We start from the raw sequence: 22,030 nt of genomic DNA, 5'->3' as shown, positions 1-22,030 counted from the left end.
AGAGTGGTGAGGCACTGGAACAGACATGGCTGTGGCTGCCCCATCCCTGGCAGTGTTCAAGGCCAGGTTGGATGGGGCTTTGAGCAACTTGGTCTAGTGGAAGGTGTCCCTGCCCATGGCAGGAGGGTTGGAAATAGATGATCTTTATGGTCTCTTCCAACATAAACCATTCCATGAGTCTATGAAATGATGTATAATTTTGCATTTGAACCAGCAAAGAACGGTTCCAAGAGCTATGGAAGAGAAAGGAAACCTGTTTGAAGGCTGATGATGTGTCAAGTGTACTGAAGATAACTTTTTTTTCTTGCTCTGGATATGCAGCTTTGGGTTTCTCATTCCTTTTACCCTGCTAGTATTTTAGCTGTAACAATATAAATTATTTTCCCTGCATGTAGCAGACTAAGAAGTTCTGTGCACAGACAGAGTAAACACATTTTATGTGCTCAACCTTGAGAAGCTGAGTGAAGGTCGTTTTTATCAATGACTGCATTGCGGCTCCTTTGTCATGAAAACCTGTGGCAAAAGTGGATAAAATTTGTCAGAAACTATGTTGTGGTTTAAACCCTAGCCAGAAAACTTGTTCACTCACTCCCAGTGAGTGGTGCTGGGCTGAGAGCAATCAAGCCCCCCCCCCCCACCCCGGGGGGCTCTCTCCTTCCCCGCTCCCATGAGGGATGGGGAGGAGGATCGAATGAGTGCAATTCCCACGGGTTGAGACAAGAACAGTCCAGCAACCAATGTACAACACACATCACCACCGCTACCACCACCACCAACGATAAGAGAAAATAACAAAGGAAGAGAATACAATACCACCAGCCAAGAAACGAGTCCCACCCAAAAGCCCGTGTCCTTCCGGGTAACTCCCAGTTACCCCCACCCCGGCCATGACGTGCTGTGGTATGGAATACCTCCTTGGCTAGCCTGTATCAGGCGCCCCATCTCTGCTTCCTCCTGGCTTCCCCTCCTCCCTGGCAGAGCATGAGCCTCACAAAGTCCTTGGTCAGGGTAAACATCATTTAGTGACAACCGAAAACATTGGTATCACCAGCACTGTTCCCAGGCTGGAAGTCAAAACACAGCACTGCACCAGCTAACACAAAGGAGAAAAATGACTGCTACTGCTGAACTCAGGACAAACTAGTTTGTACTTCAATGACAAGTGTATCTCTGTGTTCATTCCTAATTGAAGCAATTTTCCTAATGTTCACTGTAAAGCAGAGCTATCTAACTCCCTTTTCAGCTTGGGTTAGAGCCAGTCTTAACTTAGCCCACTGGCATTTAGTAGATTTTAGCAGATTTAGCTGTCGCTCGAGTGGCTGTTGGGGCACGTTACTAAGATTATACATGGTTGCTGTCAAACACACCTGAAGCCTTACTCGGAAAGCTGATCTTTAGTCAACTAACTTGTTTTTGAAGTGAACAAGCCCTTGGCTAAGGGCAGAACAGGCTTTTGTTAGGACTTTCTTGACCTAATCACATTAGACGTGAACGTGTTATGCTTGCTGTAGTAAATACAGCATCTGCTGTGAATACTGGCTCATACAATACACAATAGAAGCCTTATTCTGCATCTTCCTATTTCAGCAGTAATTTGTCTCTCTGGACTCTTGCTGGAGCTGCAAGTTACCCAAGCAAAGCCCTGCAGCCTGACAATAAAGGGACATCATCAAAGCTGATGAATAAACATGCTGTGTGCCCAGAGATATTGGGCAGGACATGTGAACACCTCAATGGCACCAGTAGCCAATTGCAGAAAAGGAGGAGCTTATTTTGGTGTGAAGAACCTGTGCTGGTAGATAACTTCGTCCCTGTAGGTGACTTTGGAAGTGGCTTTTTCCACACGGTAAATGTGGTACAAGGCAGTGTGTTTCCCACATCTGCTCAGGCAATACTGTACCCACTAATGTAAGTGCTTGCAGAGCTCGTTTCAAGTGCAAGGTACTGCAACAAGGCAGTACTGTGGCATGTGCCCACACCTTCAGTGGCTGTCTCTTCCCTCTGGCAGGGCAGAAAAGCTGTCTTCCTGCCACCACTGAGCTCTACCCAGACAGCATGCACGGCTTCCCACACCATGGAGGCTGCAGAAGGGAGCATAACTGGTCCTGTTAGGGGGGAAAAAACGTGTGTGGAAATGGCTTGGGCTCTCCTTCCTTCATCCCTCCACCTTTCTCACATATCTGCTTGATGCAAAAGGCCAAGAAGCTTTACTGCTCTAGCTGAAGCAGGATTTCAATTGCAACGAATACTGAAAGAGTACATCTACAGAAGGCAAAAGCTGCCATTACTGTTGGTTCCAACCCTGCTTCTCCTTGCCGAAAATGCTGTTGCAGCTGCCTCCTGTTTCTCTGCTGGGCTTTGTTAACAAACTAAACCAAACCAAACCATCACACGTGTGAAAGATCAGTAACTACATTCTAATGCATTTAAGTTTTATTATGCTTCAAATAATTAAATACCACAACCATGACATTAAAAATACAGGCCAAATTACCAAAATAATTGTATTCTGAAGATTATGTACATATTATACATTTTACAGTATCATGTAAACTTTTTTTTTATACATAAATTTGATTTATGGTAGCTTAAAACCCCAAAATACTTGCTGACAAAAATCTTCCCATGAAATGTAAGTACTGTGTCTGGGACACTTAGGAAAACTGCAAAGAACAGAAACCAATTATAAAACATAATATAATTCAGTTAGTAGAAAAATGAATTAAATTACATTCATATTAGAAGTTAAACTAAAACCACTGCTATGCATCATTATTTAACAAGGGAAAATCCTAAACCCTCTTCTTTTATATATTATCACACACTTTGATGGGAAGCTACCGTGTGCCTCATTTCCAGCAATGGGGCAGGGCCTGGGAGATACAGATTCCCAATCTCCTTTTAACATACATTAAATAACAAGGGTTTGTACCAATACAAACATTGTATCTACTCGTGCACTGTGATTATATTCATAGTAGCCTACCAAGGCACAGGTTTTGTGTCATTCCCCCTACCCCCACATTTTGGCATGTGGTACTAGCGATATTCACTGTTCAAAAAGATTCCATGGTATTTGTCTCAGCTATTTTCACACTCAGGGATGCAGGAATCCCTCCAGCATAGACTTAAAAATAAATAAGTAAAAGGAGCTAAAAGCCTTAGTTCAACATCTTGCACCAATCACAGCAATTTGGTCACCACCCCTTAACCTTCTCTCCAGTCTCCAGCAGGCATGTCACCAAGGTGATGCAATTATATTTCTCTGGTCAAATATTTTAATACTAGGAGAACAAAATTGTTCCTTCTGTAAATCTTCATTCATGTGACAGCTGTAGTGTTTTGATTTGGCATAATGGCTCTTCGAGTCTAAATTGGTTTCTAGTTCACATCTCAGCATACCACCACTTGGATTATCTGCTATGTAATGCATGTAATTGCAGTACCTAGGTATGCTCATTAAAATAAATGCATAATTTATCTGTATATAAACAGCTGCCAAAATTAACAGCTGTTAACCTGGCTGTATTTTGAAGGTTTGTAGAACTTGCATATTTTGTAAGTGTTCTGCACCTGTAAAAGGCCTGGTTCTAAATGAGCTAGGCATGTGCTTAACTTCAAAGATTTGAAGAATCTCATGAGATTCTAATGAATGGAAATACCCCAGAGCCTGTACAAGCACCACAGATTGTGCCTTGGCTGCGAGGTGTCCCAGCCGTTAAGTCACAGAAGTTGTGTCATGGAAGACAAGGAGAGCTGAAATGACTAATGGCAACTGGGTGTAGGCACTAGAGATATTCCCTCAGGTGTTGAATGTGTCTGAAATGAGACCAAATGTCTCAGGCTTGGACAAGGTGAAAGTGTATTCCAAAATGGCCTTCATAAAACATGCCCAGAATTACAAGAATTTAACCTATATGATGGCTGTTTATGTACAGCTTTAATAGAAAAGAAATCCTAATCTAGAGTATCAAAATACCATATTCATATAAACATATGAGAGCATCTAATAGAAAAGTAAGAAGTGTAAAACAAACTTTTTTTGGAAATTAAATATCCTAAAAAAGTTGTCGGCTTTTAAAAACCAAAACAACAAAACCAGGGCTTTGAATGCTGAAAAAAGGGAGACTACATCTCCCCTCGTCTATGAGTTTTTGCTGCAACAGCTCTGCCTTCCTCCTCCTCCTCTTCCTCCTCATAATTTTCTTCATGAACTTCTTTCCGGTTGTTTTCTTGGATTTCTTGCTCTTGATCTGCCCCTCTGTTATTCTTTTCATCCGCCTGATTGGGGGGGGGCAGGAACAAACACACAAACAAACAACCCCAAACCAGATTCAGTACTACTGCCTTATAGCTCCTTAAAATGTATTTTAGGCAATGAGATGAAGTTAAGGAAAGGGAGAAATGACTATCAGTGGAGCTGTCAGAGCTGATGGGCAGAAAGAGGAAAAGATTTTCAAAGGCTTCCAGGCAGCAAGAACAATGTGTGGGTGGAAGGATGAGCAAAAAGAAGTTGGGACAGCACGAAACATTAAAGTCTATGATCTAAAGCAAGCTACAATGATTACTATATAATGTCACTGTGAGATGATCACAGTTATAATAAGTGTTTAGTCATGTCACAGAGTTTGGGGGTTTACAGAGTACTTACATTTTCGTCGTTTTCGCCATACGGCTCTTCGGCATTGCGTTCCAGTTGTCTTTTCTTCTCTTCAGTCAAATCTTCCTGAATCTATGAAGCACAGGAATAATGTGTATTTTTAATTTTCTTTAAAAGAAAACAGCAATTAAGTATGTACTGAAGGACTGAAGGGCGGCTTATGCTAATGCATGCATAACAAGCATGCCATTCAACATACCGAGGAAAAAGTCCTTTCCTTTTCTCCTCCAGTTCAAGCAACAGTGCTGACAGCCTCCCTACCCACCCCATTGACCGGTGAGGGCTTACATAACTTGGATTGCTTGGGAGGAGCACAGATAAATCAAAGCCAGAGCTAAAGAGTAACTGGCCAAGGAAGCAGTTTGCCCAGAACAACAGTGTGTGACTGGAGATGCAAATTTAATGAGGTTTCAGTGACCTTCAGAGAGGGCTTGAAGTTTTCAGCAATTTCACCTTGTGCTATGAATGGCTTCATCTTAATTATTGCACAATTAATACCGTGTTGCATGGAAGACTAATGGATTGTAGCATATAAGCATGAGTAACACTAAATGTGTCCAGAAGTGGTCAGCAAAGTAATGGCAAAGACTGCCCAGGTTCTTAGTCAGACAAAGCAATTTGGATTCATCTTGCAGTTATAAAAGATACCAGTGTTGAATGTTAATGGAGATGTGCTCTGACCTGAATCCACATATACTTTATGTCTGTTTTCTTACCTCCTCTTCTCCCTCCTCCTGGTATTGCTCATCCACATTATCTTCCTGCTGGTCAGGATTTCCTGCCATCTGCAGAAAGATCATATAAAAATTGAGTTCTCTGTGCATGCCTATTAACTTTTAGAAGACTGAAGGTTAAAGCTTCTTCTTCTGGAAATGAAACTTTGTGAAAAGCTAAAGTAACAACAATAGTGTAAGAAGTTATAGCGCATTCATTAGCATTAATGATAGCCCAGCTACATGATTTAGAACTGCCCTAAATTAAAAAGTAGAAAGAAGAATGATTATAATAGAAATCACTTCACAGAATAAAGCAAGACTTTCCATATTAAGCAGGAAGACAACGAAATATTCACACGACTAAAGACTAATGCCATATAGATTATCTCTGCCTAGAGGAGTTTACAGTATAAAAGCAGTTGAAACGTGCAGTGTTCACTGGAATGGCGGTAGAAAAGAAAAGTGGCATCACTGCTCACAGTCGACTGAGTGTGATGGCATGGAAGTAGCGTACAAAGGATTTGTGCAAAAACATGACAATTGTATGAATGAGTGCTCTCGCAGGGGCTTGTCTGAAGGTAAATACAGGCGTCCTTTCCCTTTACTGACCACCAAGTGCTCTTCCATTCCTGGATGTTCTTGTTTCTGACTGGTTTGCTTGTGCTCTTCATTTTCATTTGGTACATTTTCTTCTCTCTCTTGCTCAGCTTCTTCAAATTCATCTTCTCCCTGATTGTTGGGGTCATCAGCAGGATTCACATCTTCCATGGCTGCCTTCTGTAATTTTCAGAAATTAATATTAAATATGTATTTTCACCTCACAGTCAAATTCCATTTCACATAAAAGCTACCTTAGCACAAGCTACATTAGAGCCAACTCCATGCCCACTGAAACCACCTGGAATCTTCTTACAGGCATCAGGGTTCACTAGATTAAGCCGTAGCCAATACAGAAGCATCAGTTCCTGAAAGGAAAGGTACCTCAGCGCGGAACACAGACAGAACTGCAGCATGGGTATGTGTCTGCTAAAAACCTAATTGAATCTGATGACTTATTTCACAGAGGCTGTTAAACTACTTTTGTTTACTGACTATATGACAAGTGACAATGCCCGATAAGAGCAGGTGAAAGAAGGTAAGAGCTGAAATACACATGGCTCAAAAGAGCTGATGTGATCTTTCAGTACGAGCCTGCCCTGCAATATTGACCTTGTCTATGTCTATAATAAAACAAGAGAAAACGATACTCGCTTTTCATCACATGCTGCCCTTCAGAAAACGTGGTTTTTTTTTTTCTGCTTACCATTCAGTAAAAGTAGTTCTGATATCTTTAGAGCTGACAAGTAAAAGATGCCTTAGAAATACTAAACAATTTAATTTGCTGGGGGGGGGGGGGGGTGGGGGTGGGTGGTGATAAAGATGATATGCTTCATGTTCCACACCACCAAATAAGGTGGAATTTATGGGATGATACAGGACTGCAATCTTCGGTATCCAGATCTCTGTACAGTTGGTATGACAGCTGTGTCCAGTGCTGAGGTACATCTTCTTGCAAGATCTCACACTTCTGTACTGACTTCAGCTGGTTTCAGTGGCTACTGAGTTGGTTCTTACCTTGGCAACTAATGATAGCATGAAAAATACCATCACCATTCTGACTGACCATTCTTTTTAAGTTTAGCTGTTCAAGTCCCAGCTAAGTCCAAATCCTTTATTCCATGTAAAGTACAGATCAAGGCATGTAGAAAAAGAAGCAACTTGCTTCGAACAAGGAAGCACTCTTTTTTTTTTTATTTCTGCCCAAATCAATAAGGACAACTTTAAATAGACCTTAGATATCTTCCTACCAGATCTGCACTTCATTTTATTTCTGTAATGCACAATTATGTTAAATGAGACTTCTGGTTTTTCACTCCAGTAATGACCGCAATCCATAGCATCTTAATTCATACTCACAGATTGATCAGCCTGCTGATTTTCTACTTGATGCTCTGGTTCTTGCTGTTCATTTGCATTATTTTGATCATCATCTTCACCTTCATCCTGGTGCTGGTTGTCACGTTCATAAGCTGACAAATTTTTTATGTTATTATTGTATTACAGCAGTTTCTGGTTAGCCTTTCTAAAAGCCTCCTATATACAAACTTCCACATGTGCTTTTAAGAGTAGGTAGCTTTTACCTAAAAAGTTTACCTAAACATGTAATTCTAACAGAACTGGTTTACTGCTAGTAGGAAACTTGGCACTAAAAGAGTATATAATTTGAAGGATCAAACAAAATCATAGGCAGAGCCTATCCTAGTAGCTCAATCAAAAGGACACTTTTGCTTTCAGGAATATGGATATGATCTTTAGTAATTCCTGTACTTCACTCAATCAGCTCACCCAGTGTTATATGAGCTACTGGTTTTAAATTGCATGTTTGTATTTCACTTGAATCCAAACTGGACATGAAATGAGTATTACAATCTTGCATGAAAGACAGTACACAGGGAACCTCTGAATATGCTAGGGACTAAGTTTTATCTTACCTCCTTCCTCTTCCTGAATACCTTGCTCTTCTTCCCCCTGTACAATATCGTGGTCCACATTATCATAATGAGCCTGTTGGCTGAGAAAATTCAATGCCAATACATCATTTCAGTTTCAAAATGTGTGTTTCTGCTTTAATAAACACACCGTCCTACTGAATCTCTGTCTTTCCCAACTCCTGCCAGAATGAGTACCATGAAGACCTTATTGTGGCCTTTCAGCACTTAAAGGGGACTTACAAGAAAGATGGGCACAACTTTTTATCACGGCCTGTTATGCTATGACAAGGGGTATGGTTTTACACTAAGAGGGGATATTCAGACCAGATATAAGGAAGAAAATTTTTTTATGATGAGGGTGGTGAAAACACTGGCACAGGTGGCCCAGAGAGGAGGTAGATGCCCCATCCCTGGAAACATTCAAGGCCACGCTGGGCAGGGCTGTGAGCAACCCGATCTAGTTGAAGATGCCCAAGCTCACTGCAGGGGATTGGAGTAGATGAGCTTTAAAGGTCCCTTCCAACCCAAACTATTCTGCAATTCGATAGACTGATGGGATCTGCTTTGTATTTGTAAAACTCCTAAGGTAGTATATTCCGTAATTAAAGTATCAATACTATGAACTGGACCCCTCTCAGATAAAGGGTCTTAAAGACAGACTACACAATTGGTTACTTTGATGAGTAAGCAGTTTTAGCTTTCATCTTGAAAGGGATTTACTTGTGTGATTGTTCTTGCAGGACTGAATATTTTGACTATCAATTTAAAAAAGGGTTTCTCATACCAAAATCCTTTTAGAACACAGGTCAAGTTAATGTTTCAGTGTTTCAGCAAAGAAAATGGGCTTAAGATTCAGAAAGACAAAAAAGTGTCACTAACAATTTTAAAATAAGCAGAAGCATAAGGAAGCATGACAGAGAGGGTGAAAGGCATGCAGAAGATACAATACAATGAATATAACTGCAATCACAGTAACTTTGACACTAACAGGATGTTGGTTTCTCCTGAAATCATGCTTCTGTCTTTACAATGCAAATAATATTAGTCACTCTTGTCCAGAAAGTCCTAGTGGAATTACTTAAAAACAGTGTCTCACGCTTAAGAGGAACTTTAGCTTAGGTAAACGAATATCTGATATTGGAGCTCCTCAGTACTACCAGATCATAACTGCTGCTCAGTGGAAAATAATTACTTATTTAAAGCAAGCTTTAAGACAAGGGGCATTGTAAGCCAGAAGCTCCTAACCTCTCCCAAGGATGTGCAGGGCAATATGCACTCCAGACTTCACAGGCTTCCACAGTGGAAGGAATAAAACAGGAAGGAAAAACCTTAGAATAGCTATCAGGTTTATCCTTGGAAAGGAGATGAGGCTCACTGAACTTAATTTCTGGGTAGTCTAGGTTTATAGCATTAAACCACACTCTTTTCAAAAGGTGGTATGGCGGATGCCATAAAACCTAGAGCACAGGCCATGACAAACTTATGTAAAAGAATTTAACCTTAGACGGCTTTTATAGAGTTTCTCTCCTTGTTCTGCCTGTTTTTGCAGTTGGAGCTCTCTCTCTTGAAGCTGTTGATGCTGTAACAGCTGTCCTCGCAGTCTTTGCTGGTGTAGTGATTCCTGATATTCTCGTAGCTCACTGGCCTCCTCAGCCCTCTTGGCTGCAAGATGTTGCTGCTGTAGTTGCTGTTCATAAGCTGGTTTATGTCTATTTGTTACAGCTTTCACTGATGTTACCTGTCAAAGACACATGTTAGTCATAGATTAATCATAATTTCACTGATCAGAAGCAAGCATGCAGAAGCCTGTCAAGAGGGAAAAAAATACGAAGACGCAATTTGCAATAGGCAAAATTACATCAAAGTTATTTTAAGTTTTATTGTCACTGCTTAATTAGTTTTTTGAACATAAACTGAAAGTGCTGGGGTATTTGTGGAGGACATGGGGAAGGAAGAGTAGATGGTGGAAGGGGGCAGCCAGGCTTTTCTTACACATCAAAATAATAACTAACCCAACATATTACCAGTAAATTTTGATGGCTGGGAATTAAGACAGCAAATAGGGTTTCTCTGAGCCATTTTTTATAGTCAGCAGTAATTTTAACTCCAGTTTCACAGCTTAACTTGTTGTGAGTGTTCTAATCCACTGCGTCTCTTAGAATCATAGAATAGTTAGGGTTGGAAAGGACCTTAAGATCAACCCCCCTGCCATGGGCAGGGACACCTCACACTAAACCATATCACCCAAGGCTTCGTCCAACCTGGCCTTGAACACTGCCAGGGATGGAGCATTCACAACATCCCTGGGCAACCTATTCCAGTGCCTCACCACCCTAACAGGAAAGAATTTCCTCCTTATATCCAATCTAAACATCCCCTGTTTAAGTTTTAACCTGTTACCCCTTGTCCTGTCACTACAGTCCCTAATGAAGAGTCCCTCCCCAGCATCCCTATAGGCCCCCTTCAGATACTGGAAGGCTGCTGTGAGGTCTCCACACGGCCTTCTCTTCTCCAGGCTGAACAGCCCCAACTTCCTCAGCCTGTCTTCATACGGGAGGTGCTCCAGTCCCCTGATCATCCTTGTGGCCCTTCTCTGGACTTGTTCCAACAGTTCCATGTCCTTTTTATGTTGAGGACACCAGAACTGCACACAATACTCCAGGTGAAGTCTCACAAGAGTAGAGTAGAGGGGCAGGATCACCTCCTTTGACCTGCTGGTCATGCTCCTTTTGATGCAGCCCAGGATACGGTTGGCTTTCTGGGCTGCAAGCGCACACTGCCTCCTCATGCTCATTTTCTCATTGACCAGCACCCCCAACTCCTTCTCCACAGGGCTGCTCTGAATCTCTTCTCTGCCCAACGTGTAGCTGTGCTATTCAACAATAGCTTCTCATCACACTGGAGTCACACAGTTATTCTGCTAGGTGAGTATTAACAAAGCCTACGGTGAGATCAGTAAAATGTATTTTCCACTGGAGATGCATCTGCGATGTAAACCCAGGATTTGCTGGCTTTATTTAGAGCTGCAAAAAGCAAGACTTGCCACTGCTGTGCGCTGATTTCCCTGGGCTATTTTAGTCATGTTCATCTTGAAGTTAAAATTCCCTGTCAAACAACAACAAACATTTAGATGGAAAGGTATTTACAGAAGGTAGGCATATCTGACAAGGAAACAAGTTGCAATTTGCCAAGATGCATCAAATTAGTAACGCAGGACAGCTCTCTATCAAAGTCATGAAGTTAAGCCTCCTCATTAGCTATCTTCTTCCCCATCAGCTACCACAGGCCTCAAATTTAAAGGAGGAGATGGAATTCAACCTGACTGCTCCTTTTTTTCCCATCTGTTACTTTTTATCAGCAGAATTAATGTTAACTAAGCTGCATTTGGACAGCACTGCAGTATATGTGTGCTGAAGTTGAGCCTGAATCCTATGCATACAAGTGCTTTGAATCCCAAATTTTCTACAAATATGACAATTTTATCTAAAAACCAAGATGTGCTCTGAATCCCAAACTTTCTGTAAATATGACACTGATTTTACCTAGAAACAGGCAACTGCAATACAGGGCCAGCAATCATAAGAGATGCCTCCATTTAAACAGCAAGTCTAATCCAAGAGCTCTGTACCTCTGAATGAATATGATCACCCAACATGTTAGTTTCCTCTTCTTTCTGTTCCTGTTTTTTCCATTCATGCTCTTCTGGAACCTGATCCTGTTCCTCCTCTAAGTGCTCCGGCTGACCTGCCTGCTCCATTTCTTCTTCTTCAAGTTCTTTTTTACGTTCCTCTTCAACTTGATCAACATGTCGCTCATCACCCTCTCCAGCTTCTTGTTGCTCCTGAGTATTTAGTTCTTTGGCATGCTGGCCCTCATTAGGCCTTCTTTGCAGATGAAAAGGCTCAACTCTGTCATCTTTTTCCTGGGTATTTATTTCTTCTCTCTCTTGTGGCTTCTCATTCTGTAAAACATACACACAATTATGTGTGCATAGAATATGGATTTCATATTTTCATGAGAGCCAAGGACCAGAGAGGAATGCCTTTATTCCAGACTGCAGTAGCACAAACCTGTCTTCAGGGTAGCCAAATGCCTGATTTGGAACAAGCTACCCATCCTGCCACATGCTATTCTCAGCTCTGCACAGCTACACAAGGTGTTGCATAACTGTGTCATAAAGTAGGTCAAGCCTCCTTTTATCTGAAGTGGAACAAAACCTCTTACAATTCTGTGTCTACAAGGGAAGCTTTGTATTTTCGTTTCCCGTAGGTTCTGCTGGCCAAGAAGTCTTGTAAAACAAAACCACAACTGATTTGGTAACTTTCAGACTTTACCCACAACTTTGCTGTTTATCTTTTTGAACAGTGGACAATGTGCCCATTTTAAACATAATGACTTTAAGTGTGCCACTGAAACTTCACAAAACTCACAAAGACAATTTCTTCAGAACCTGCTAAAGCTCTTCTGTAACATGAGATAGCTGAAGTCTTACAGACTGCTTTTTCAAAAAATTAAGATTTTAGCAACTTAAAACAGCTACATAAGCCAGTTTTAAGTGCATTTACAGCCATGTGAGAAAACATCATAAAAATATTTTTCTCTCACTCATTAAACTGTTCCTTACTACTTTACTCAAGAACTGACTAATTTGTACAATTAAATATAAGTTTCTAATAGTCATTAAGCACATAGCTAGTATTTTGCTGAATAAGAATCACTTCCTATAGGGTCAGTAGCCAGTCAGTACTTTATACCTCCTGCTCTTCAGTCGCAGCTTCACGGTGCCCTGGGAGGTCACTGCTGGGAGATGGCGCTCGCACCTCTGGTTGATCATTTGGTTGTTCTAACTTCTCAGGCTGTCGAAAACTTGGTATTTTGTTGAGTGTGTCCTTCAACTGTTTGTATTCCTCCACCTGTGACTAAAGTCAGCACATTAGAGGGTGTCAAAATTAGTTTCTTAATAAAATATAGTCACCTTGGAATAAACTCGCTGGCAAGACATGTGGCAGAAAGACTCGATATTCACATGAGAGCAAATACTAGGGAGAAGAGATGGGAGCTTTTAAAATTGGTCATTTCCACACGCTAGGTAACACTGATCACAATCTTTTCAGCCAAAGTGCACATGCACACAAAGTGTATTAGAAAAATCTCTGTGGGACAAAGACAACAACTTGTTTTATTCATGCCAAGCAGCAGAATTATCTAAAAGAGATGATGCACTTTTCCTGGCAGACTAAAGTGAAGGCAACTGAGAACACAGCTTCTTTGAGGCAGAAAGAAGTGCAGTTCTTTCAGAAACAAGCAGTCTTAAAGTAAGTATATATACATGTAATGAAAATGCCAAATCCTTCACATTTAGACAGGTGTTACACAAGACAACAGCCAACATACAGAATTGAGGCAAAGAAAGTCATAGTACACTGGCGGTGAAAAGGAAAAATAGCAGAAAAAAAGGAAAAAGAAGAGAAAAAAAAAAAAAAAGTAAATTTCTAACGTCTTCCTGAAATGCAACAGTAAAATGTTGTAATTTGATTTGCTGTTTAACTTCGTACGAGATGAGGGTATTCTTAAAATGCTTTAAGGTCCAGTATAAGAATCCAGGCTGGCTGGTGCACCAGTCCCTGTCTATACAGCAGAGGTACAAGAAACATGATCTTGTAAAGTAAGATTTTTGAGATGACCAGCTGCATATACAAAAGGTGGGTTTCTTTGTTGTTTCCATGGAGGTAGTGGCTATATTTACCACCCATTCTGAAGGCAGAGGTGCATTTCATAATCCTGTTAAAAATTCAGGTTAAAACCTGGCTACAGGTTCCACTCAGTGACTGTGTATGTCATTTTGTGTGTTATGTGATATCATAGCAATCAATAGTACAGCAGACAGGCATGATGCATTGATGTACAATGCATAATACTCATACAAAACAATATCCACAGTGCTACAGATTGACATGATGCAATGCGTAACAGCTCCAAAGCTAGACGCACCTCAAAGCATCTTCAAAAGACTATGGCATCCATTAAAACAGACGGGCCTAAAAGCAAAGCAGAATGCAAAGTAATTACTCTTGTCATTCCAGAGGGATACTTCTGCTTCCTGATTAACTGCTGGAGAGTCCAATAAGAAATTTTAGAGGAAAAAAATAATATTTACTTAACATTAAGACTAACTTACTAAAATAAGACATACTTACTCTGATTATTTGTTTCCCCCCACTCACTGACTATGCAGAGAGGATAATGGGCTGGGATATTTAAACAGTGCATGTTCAGATCAGAATTCAAGTATTCCGTTCTGCTGCACGAGTCACTAAGCTGAACATTGCAATTCAAGGCCATAGCTTAAAAGGCATTAATACTGGCAGAAAGGCAGGGTTTATAAAAATATATAATGAATCTGTCTGCTCTCTGAGCAATGGAAAAGTACAAAGATTATAACACTTTAAAGATTCAGGTCACAAATTCATTAGTGCGGTATTGACTACTGATATTTAATGTCTAGAAAACACTTAGAAATAGAGGGGTCATTTACTGAGCTGTGTTTCTAAGCAATAATCCTTTCTGAACTTTTTATAGATGGTTTACAGGAGAAACCATGCAACTGTGCTAAATATCTTCTGTTCTGAAAAAATGTGCAATCTTTTCTTAAGAAAAGGTTCTCCATGCTCTAAATGCCACATTCTGATGGCAGATAGGCTTTGTGTGACACGGGTTTTCTAATTAAAGAACTGAAACAAAGCCAGAAGTATATGGAGCTTCCCTCTGGATTCGGTGAACCTTAAATCAGACCCTGCATCTGCCCTTGTGGAATTTCAGATGTTAGCAGATACATACCAAGTATCTAACGTGGCCAGTGGGAAAAGAGTTTAAAATTAGCTTCCAGCATATTTTAGTAGTGGAAATTAGGATTCTTCATATACTTACTCTATGAGGGACTTTCGTGGTCTTTCCCTGTTTTTTTTATATCTACACATATTGACATGCTCAACAAAGAAAACGGGGTGGGGGGAAGAGCCAATGTTTTAATGCTGTGAATGATTTTGTGGACCATGAAAATACTTAAATGAGGAAAATTAGTCAGGAATAAAAATAACATCACACTGCCTCACTGCCTTTCCCTCCAGTCTTTCACCAAAAGTCTTCCTCTGCTCCAGCATTATTCCTACTTTCAGATTCCCTGTGGCCTACACAGCTTGTAGTAGCACAGCTGACTAAATTTGCAGTAGCCTACTAAAGCTTGTGCTTCATGGATAGTTCACTTGAAAATGACATTTAAGAAAGGTAATATTGCCCCTTGTTTTAAACTGTTTTGGGTTCCACCTGGAGTTTACATTCCTCCATATCTACTTCTGCTGCACTGATGTATATATATATACATGGTTTATACATAGCGTTATAAACCTTCCAGTCTACACAAAAAGAGACTTTATAGTATACCAGCATCCAGGTCTTTATAAGGGATACATGTGAATGTCAGTGTGTGGGATGTTAAACTAACAGAAGTTCTATCAGAGAAGACAGAGGAAGGAAGGTATCTGACAGCTCTCAGTGAAGCACAGATATTTTTTTTTTTTTTTAATCAGTAATGCATGCACTCTGGGCCTATAACACAGGTTTTTATTTTCTGACAGCCCTATGATTTGTTGCAGCTTATTCTTAAGAGCAACCCTTTAAGTCATGCATTTCCCTACAGTGTGCAGCATGGTGCTGGCCGCAGATTCCCCATGCGAAAGGCTACATGCATAACATTACAGTCAGCTGAACTAGAAGAAAGAAGTTTTAGGAAGGTTAGAGCTAGTAGAAGCTGCTTTCCTTTCTGACCTGTGCAGCAGCTAGTGCACTCTTGTGGTCTTCCAATGTCACTACAAGTTGGTTGTGTTGGGAGAGTAAGTTCTTATGCTGTTGCTACACAAAAAGAAGAACATTACATGTTTCACATAAAGTTCATTCTAAACGTAAATTAGGTAGTCTGGGGGATTTTGAACTAGGAAGGTAATTCAATTTATTTAGAAAAGAAAATCCTGAGTTGGAATGACAGCATTTATTTAACATGGAATACATAATTAAACAGAGAAAGCAAGCACACCAGGAAAGAAAACTTGGAGGCCAGGATTTGCATAACTGAAATAAAGTTAAAAGTTGGAGTAGCTGTTGATGAACAGTTTAAGAAAAAAACCAAACTGGAAAACATAAATTTCAGCAAACGTAGTTTGTCAGAACACAATTTTTAACTTGCAAAAACAAATTTCGAATTTCTATACTGAATACTTACTTCTCCCTTCACACACACACACCCCCAGTTTTGCGGTCTTTAAATGAGCATGTACCTTAAGTGCAAGTGGCAAAAGACAAGAAATCCAGTTCAGCCATATTTCTCTCCTTTTTGCCAAGTAACAGAAATTACAAGAATTCAGCACGGCCCATTTCTGGCTTGTTAGAACTTCAGAAAATTTCTCAGTTTCATAATGGTCTTTAAAGTTCTCCTCAAAGCAAAGCCTACCTTGACATCTTGTAGCTGGGTGTGAATGTCTTGGTGAGCTTTTCTCAACTGTCTGTTCTCCTCTCGTAAGTTATAAAGGGATTCTGTTTAAAAGAAATGACATACAGAATTTAAACCCAGTCAGATTTATACTACTAAATTAAGCATCAAAATTAAGACTATAACACAAACTACATAAAATGCCACACACATAAAATAAACACACATTATAAAATAAACCATATATATAAAAATCATATATATATATAAACCAGGCCTATAAAACGCTTTATATTTTCAAGCATAAAACTGTAAGAAATTGTTTAAATTTTATGTTAGTGCATCCAGTCTGCAACTGGAATTATGCATCACTGTTCACACTGGGGACTGCAGACAGCAAAATTCATTATGGTAATGTGAATCTTTAAAGGGCAGAGAGGAAGCCACCCTCCTCTCTTCCCCCACATTGCATCTGGCGAGTGAGAATTTCATGTCATAGGACTAAGCTATTCTTTTGGAAGAGGTGCCCAGATGGCCAGCATACTAAAAAAGCTTTACATTCTGGGACAAGGGAGAGGGACTTCTCTTCCCAGTTCTTACATTATGTTGATGTAGAATATTGCAAGCAGACAAAGGCAAGCTCTTCCCACACTCCAAGCTAGTAGGCTGCAATCCAGCTCAGTCCGAGAGCTAGCTGTATGACTTCACTGGTATGGTGCCAAGGCAGAACTAACAAACACAGCCTCTGCCTGCAAAATACTGTGCAGACAAAACTGCAGACAGCTCCAAAACTAACTCATATGTTAGTGACACATGGCAGAAAGCAGCTGAAGGCCCTTCACGGGGAAAACCTATCCTTTTGTTCTATGCAATTGTGTAATTAGGGTGAAAGAGAGGCCTGTGAACTGTAAAGAACCTCTCTAATAAGAAACTGGATATCAAGAGTAAAAATAAATGAGTTTCATCACCTAAGTATAGTGCAACATGTTTCATAGAAGCTGATATATACATAAAATGAGGTCTAAAAAGTATATAAAGTCACCTCATAAAGAGGCACAATTAAATCTCTGATTGAAGTGGCAAATATTTATCCATTGCCTTTGAATTACAAAAAAAAGAGTAAAGAGGCAAACCTATTTTCCAGGTTTACACAAGTCTTAGAACTAAAAATGAGAAACTGGATAAACCAGCCTGTGACACTTGATGGGCTTTTACCTGCTGTGTTTCCTACTGTTTCTCTAATATAGATAGAAACACGAAGCACACATATGAATACATTTCAGAAACAGGCCCCAGAAAATCATCAGTAAAATGTAACTTATCAGGAGGCATAAGATGCATAATAACCTGTTAGCAAGAACAGAGAAAATGCCCTTCTGTCTCACATCACACGAAACACAATGACAAATACACATTTTAATATGGGTGGCCAGACACAGGTTAGTTTTACCCTTCAGCTTAGAGATCTCCTGCTCTTTTTCCTGCTGCAGTTGTAAGTATCGCTCCTTGTGATCACTGAATGTTCTGCTAAACTCTTCTCCTTGCTTTCGGTGATCTTCCTCAAGGTCAGCATGCTGTTTCTTTAGTTCTTCATGTTGACTCTGCAAATACCAAGTTGGGACACTAGAACAGTACTGTATCTGCATATCTAGCTAATATTGTCTTTGGCAATTTGTAAGTCCAGATGAATAGGAAGCATTCATAACAAGAAGTTTATTATTCAAAGCATGTATATCGCAGCTCCTTTCAAACACAAAATGATCTCTGCAATGAGTAGTCAGTTCTAGGGCTGCATCACCTCACGTTGCTGTTGCACTGTCTCACTGGGAGCTGCTGAATGTGTGTAAGAAATGCCTTACATGCCAAACTATGTAAAGTCTGAGAAGTCAGCATTCCATACAAGTAACACACTCGATAAGATTAAATTACCCACTGAAAAGCCTGACTAAGAAAAACTGTAGTAAATCATCTTTTAACAGTACTGTTGTAAGAGGAAAGCACCATCAATGGACTGACACTCTAGAACGAACTACCAGCAGCCAGTGAGGCCGTATCTCCCTAATGTAGCAGAAGAGCTGTGTCCTATGAAACCGGCTATGTCAGCTACCTACCTTCAACATCTGGTGTTGTACACTCAGTGCACTGTACCGGCTATTTGAGTCTTGCTGTAAAACAAAAACAATAGTGTTAAACAGAGTAATACCATCATTCCTCTAACCTCTCCACATGCAGTTATTTAGGAGTCACAAGCCAAAGGACCTAACTCCCCAGGAAACAAATCTCTCCACTTGCTTTGGAACATTGCAAGAACATACACTTTGCACTTACTGCAGCAGCAATGTTTTTTAACTTGGGTTACTCAGCTCACAAACTGCTCCTCAGTTTCTACAGATAGTAGTCATAAAATCCTAATTTACTCGCTTTTATAAGGAGTTCTCTACAGGTTTCTGGGTCTTTTGCCAGACACAGCTTTCATTCCAGTATTTGGTATATAAAACAAAGTTTCTTGACATTTTTATACTTTGCAGTTAAAAGACCATGCATTAGAAAGTTGTCACTGTCCTTTTCTCTGTGGACTAAGCTACAAAAAGATTTCCAGTGCCTTCTTATTCTTTCTTCCTCTTAAAAATAGTAAAATTATGTTTGAACTACCATATATAAACAGGAAGATATTTTCTAAATTAATTTTCTGAAAAAAATATTAGTATTTCCTACTACAGCTCAAATAATCAGGAACTGCAGAGCACTTAGACAAGCAGATTAGAAGCCAGAGCTCCTTCAATTAGTATTTTGTAAGACCTTTTCCTTTGATGAGTTAAAATTGCAAAGCATTCTCTTTTTCTTGCAACTCAAATAGCATCAACTATTAAAAACTTGTACTGGGAATGATGGCTTACCCTTCCTTTATTTAGCGTTTCCTGTGCTTCTAGTTTATAAACAAGAAAATCTATAACATAAAAGGGAAAATACTGATGAAAAAAAACCCCAGGAAATTACAAACTGTACTTAAATAACATAACTGTTGCATACATAAACTCTCTTAAGATCTGGATACTTATGCAGTTAATTTTCTAAAAGAGCTTAAAAAAAAACCCAACCCTGCAGAGCATTTAACAAAATGCACAAATTTTGAAAAGAATATTTTCATTTAAGAATTTCATAGTTCCATAAAATATTTTCATTAAACAGTTTCATATCTTAGTGTAAGACATCACAGGCTCAAGACTATGGATGGGTAAATAGATCTGCTGCATGAACTCTCCTAGTGAAAGCCCAGTATCATTCAAAAGGAAAAGGACATTTATAAATTGTGTATTCTTGTCTTAGGATAAACACCTATATACTTAAAAAAATGTGAAAGTCTAGGTTAAGTTTAAATGAAACAAAAAATTCCCCTTTTGTGCCTTTATCCTCTTTTCAGGATTTGAAAACACGGGCTCAGCTTCACACAGCAATAGGACAGCTCTACACTAGATGGCACCAGAAAGCCATCGAGAACGGCATTGTAAGAGTAATTTCTCACTCGTTTTTAATCTTTGCTTAGTAGTTGTTTTAATTCAGCGTCTTAGTCCTCAGTTTTAGGAAGAATACAGGCGTTACTCTGGAAATTGTGGTGAATTTAGAGCAACAGAAGACTCAGAGAAAATTCAGGGGACTGCATTCTGCTGAAGTTTCCTAGAGGGTAGATGTGTAAGAAATTAGACATGTACAAACACTTCCCCTGCACAAATACCTTGAATGTAGTTTTAGTTAGAATAAAGTATGTAAGCATGTGTAAAAACACTGATTGAGAGTCTAATTTCACACTGATGAACAGAGGGAAAAAATCCCATGGTTTTGGTACAAGTTTTAAATTTGCAGCATGCCAGAACAGGATTTACACACGCCCACACTCCACATACATGTAAAGTTTATGTACACTGATATACACATATTCTCTGTGTATACTATGCTATGTTGCAGGGATCTGCAAAAAGTACTAAAAAGATTATTACTTTTTAAAAAGATTGGATTAAATAAGCAAATAGAGATTTACTAAAAAGATCACCACAGCTCTGCCAAGGTGGTCCTGCTAATGTGTAGCACGTTGAAAACTTATTTAAAATCAAACAAAATCCATCTGAAGTTACTTTCTAAAATAATCAAGTGATCTTAAACGTTAAAGTGAAAAGCACATCCTTACCTTCTTTTGCTTTCTTATGTTCAAGCCTTTCCTTTTGTAATGACTTTTCTAATCTTGACCTGTGCTCATACACAACTGAAAGAGAAATTTTGTAGATAATTAATTTTAAAAGTAATATGTACAAAACCCACCACCCACCTCCAGCACACCCAGAGAGCACTGGCACACAATGTACCAGGAAAATGCAAGTGGGATGACGTCACAGGAGAAAGGACTGTTTGTATCATTTGGGACAGTAACTTTTGTTCTTTTTTGCATGCCTGAATTCTGGGTTATTTCTACTGTATAGATTGTGATAACCCTGTGATTTGTTGAGGGAGACGATCAGCCATGGTGCATCTACATGAAAGCTACCAAATCCTCCTTCCTTCCTTAGGTTTGCAGGTACACATTTTCCCATGCTTCCATTCTCTCCTTCCGTTTTGTAAAGAGATAAGGAAACAGAGATCTGCAAGAGCAGAACAGCTTCAAAGATGCAGAAGCACACTAGACAGGCTGCTTAGGCCAAGAAGTACAACCTGAGTTCCCTTCCTAAATTGTTTCAGAAACTTGGACAACCCAGTTTTCTGTGACCTTCTTTTCTGTAAAGCCTGAGTAACAGTATCCTTTTCCAGCACAGAGCTGTTAAAGACTCACAGACTGGACAATGAAACACTTAGGTATAACATCCTGCATTTCTTAGTAAGCATGTGCTAACAGCGAGTATATACATGCCGTACTCACAATATCCATATAATCCGAGGAGGATCTGGGGGGTTTTGAGTTTCTTTTTCATCCCCCAGTTACAGAGATAAGGCAAGAACATAAGAAATCATCCGAAAGGCTTGGACAGCAGAAGTATAAAGCTCAGTCAAATCCTTCTTTGTAAGGCTAGGGTATCAGAGACTGCTCATCAGGAAATCATTTCCATTTGACAGTAAAATTTAACCTTCACCGATTTTTAAATGCATTTATGCATTTTCCTTAATTGAGTCAAAATACCCATACAATAGTCTAGGGATGAATGAAGAAGTGGTCTGCATACAGCGCTTCAGCCAAAAAGCAACAAGCTGAGGCTTATGGGGCACCACTCATAGTACAACCCCCAACATCCTCAGCAGCCCAGGTAACTGTAGTCATGCAGCGTGTCACGTAGTGTGTTGCTGTCCCAAAAAGTCACTGACTACAAAAGAATGCATGTGATTTTTGGAAAGATGTTCTGACATCTTTGCCAAACTCTACAAACAAGACCTTTGCGCTGAGACTACAACTGGAAGAGGTGGTTCTGCTGCTTGTTCTTGTACTGTTCTTCCCTTTGCTCTTAATGCTGCAGGTGGTGGAGAGCAGGACCTAGCAGTTGGGGACAGGGTGTGCAACAATTTCTGATGACAGTGCCAGCTTGCACAGTTTTTAAGAGAGCAGCAGGGACAACTGCCAGTGACCTGCAATGTTGGGTGGCATGGCAGGGGACAGACTGTT

The 22,030-nt window shown here is 39.9% G+C and overlaps 1 protein-coding gene across 1 annotated transcript in view; it reads right to left on the bottom strand.

Moving 5' to 3' along the window:
- Positions 1-2,490: 2,490 nt before the first annotated feature.
- GOLIM4 (golgi integral membrane protein 4) overlaps positions 2,491-22,030 on the bottom strand; it is a 32,607-nt gene continuing 13,067 nt past the window's right edge. The window contains exons 2-16 of the mRNA XM_061452612.1: positions 20,573-20,647; positions 19,287-19,336; positions 18,501-18,554; positions 17,840-17,990; positions 16,411-16,493; positions 15,732-15,815; positions 12,662-12,826; positions 11,536-11,868; positions 9,407-9,645; positions 7,908-7,987; positions 7,333-7,445; positions 5,986-6,153; positions 5,377-5,445; positions 4,652-4,732; positions 2,491-4,281 (exon numbers count right to left, since the gene is read on the bottom strand). Coding sequence (XP_061308596.1) covers positions 4,129-4,281; positions 4,652-4,732; positions 5,377-5,445; positions 5,986-6,153; positions 7,333-7,445; positions 7,908-7,987; positions 9,407-9,645; positions 11,536-11,868; positions 12,662-12,826; positions 15,732-15,815; positions 16,411-16,493; positions 17,840-17,990; positions 18,501-18,554; positions 19,287-19,336; positions 20,573-20,647 — 1,898 coding nt within the window. The 3' untranslated portion in view covers positions 2,491-4,128. The remainder of the gene's footprint in view (positions 4,282-4,651; positions 4,733-5,376; positions 5,446-5,985; positions 6,154-7,332; positions 7,446-7,907; positions 7,988-9,406; positions 9,646-11,535; positions 11,869-12,661; positions 12,827-15,731; positions 15,816-16,410; positions 16,494-17,839; positions 17,991-18,500; positions 18,555-19,286; positions 19,337-20,572; positions 20,648-22,030) is intronic.

Source organism: Pezoporus flaviventris, unplaced genomic scaffold (assembly GCF_033815535.1).
Source record: "Pezoporus flaviventris isolate CSIRO_AGI_PZ_B2104156 unplaced genomic scaffold, CSIRO_AGI_Pfla_v1 ptg000013l, whole genome shotgun sequence".
Taxonomy (NCBI): domain Eukaryota; kingdom Metazoa; phylum Chordata; class Aves; order Psittaciformes; family Psittacidae; genus Pezoporus; species Pezoporus flaviventris.
Note: the sequence above shows the minus strand (reverse complement) of the source record. Positions and strands in the feature narration are given on the sequence as shown.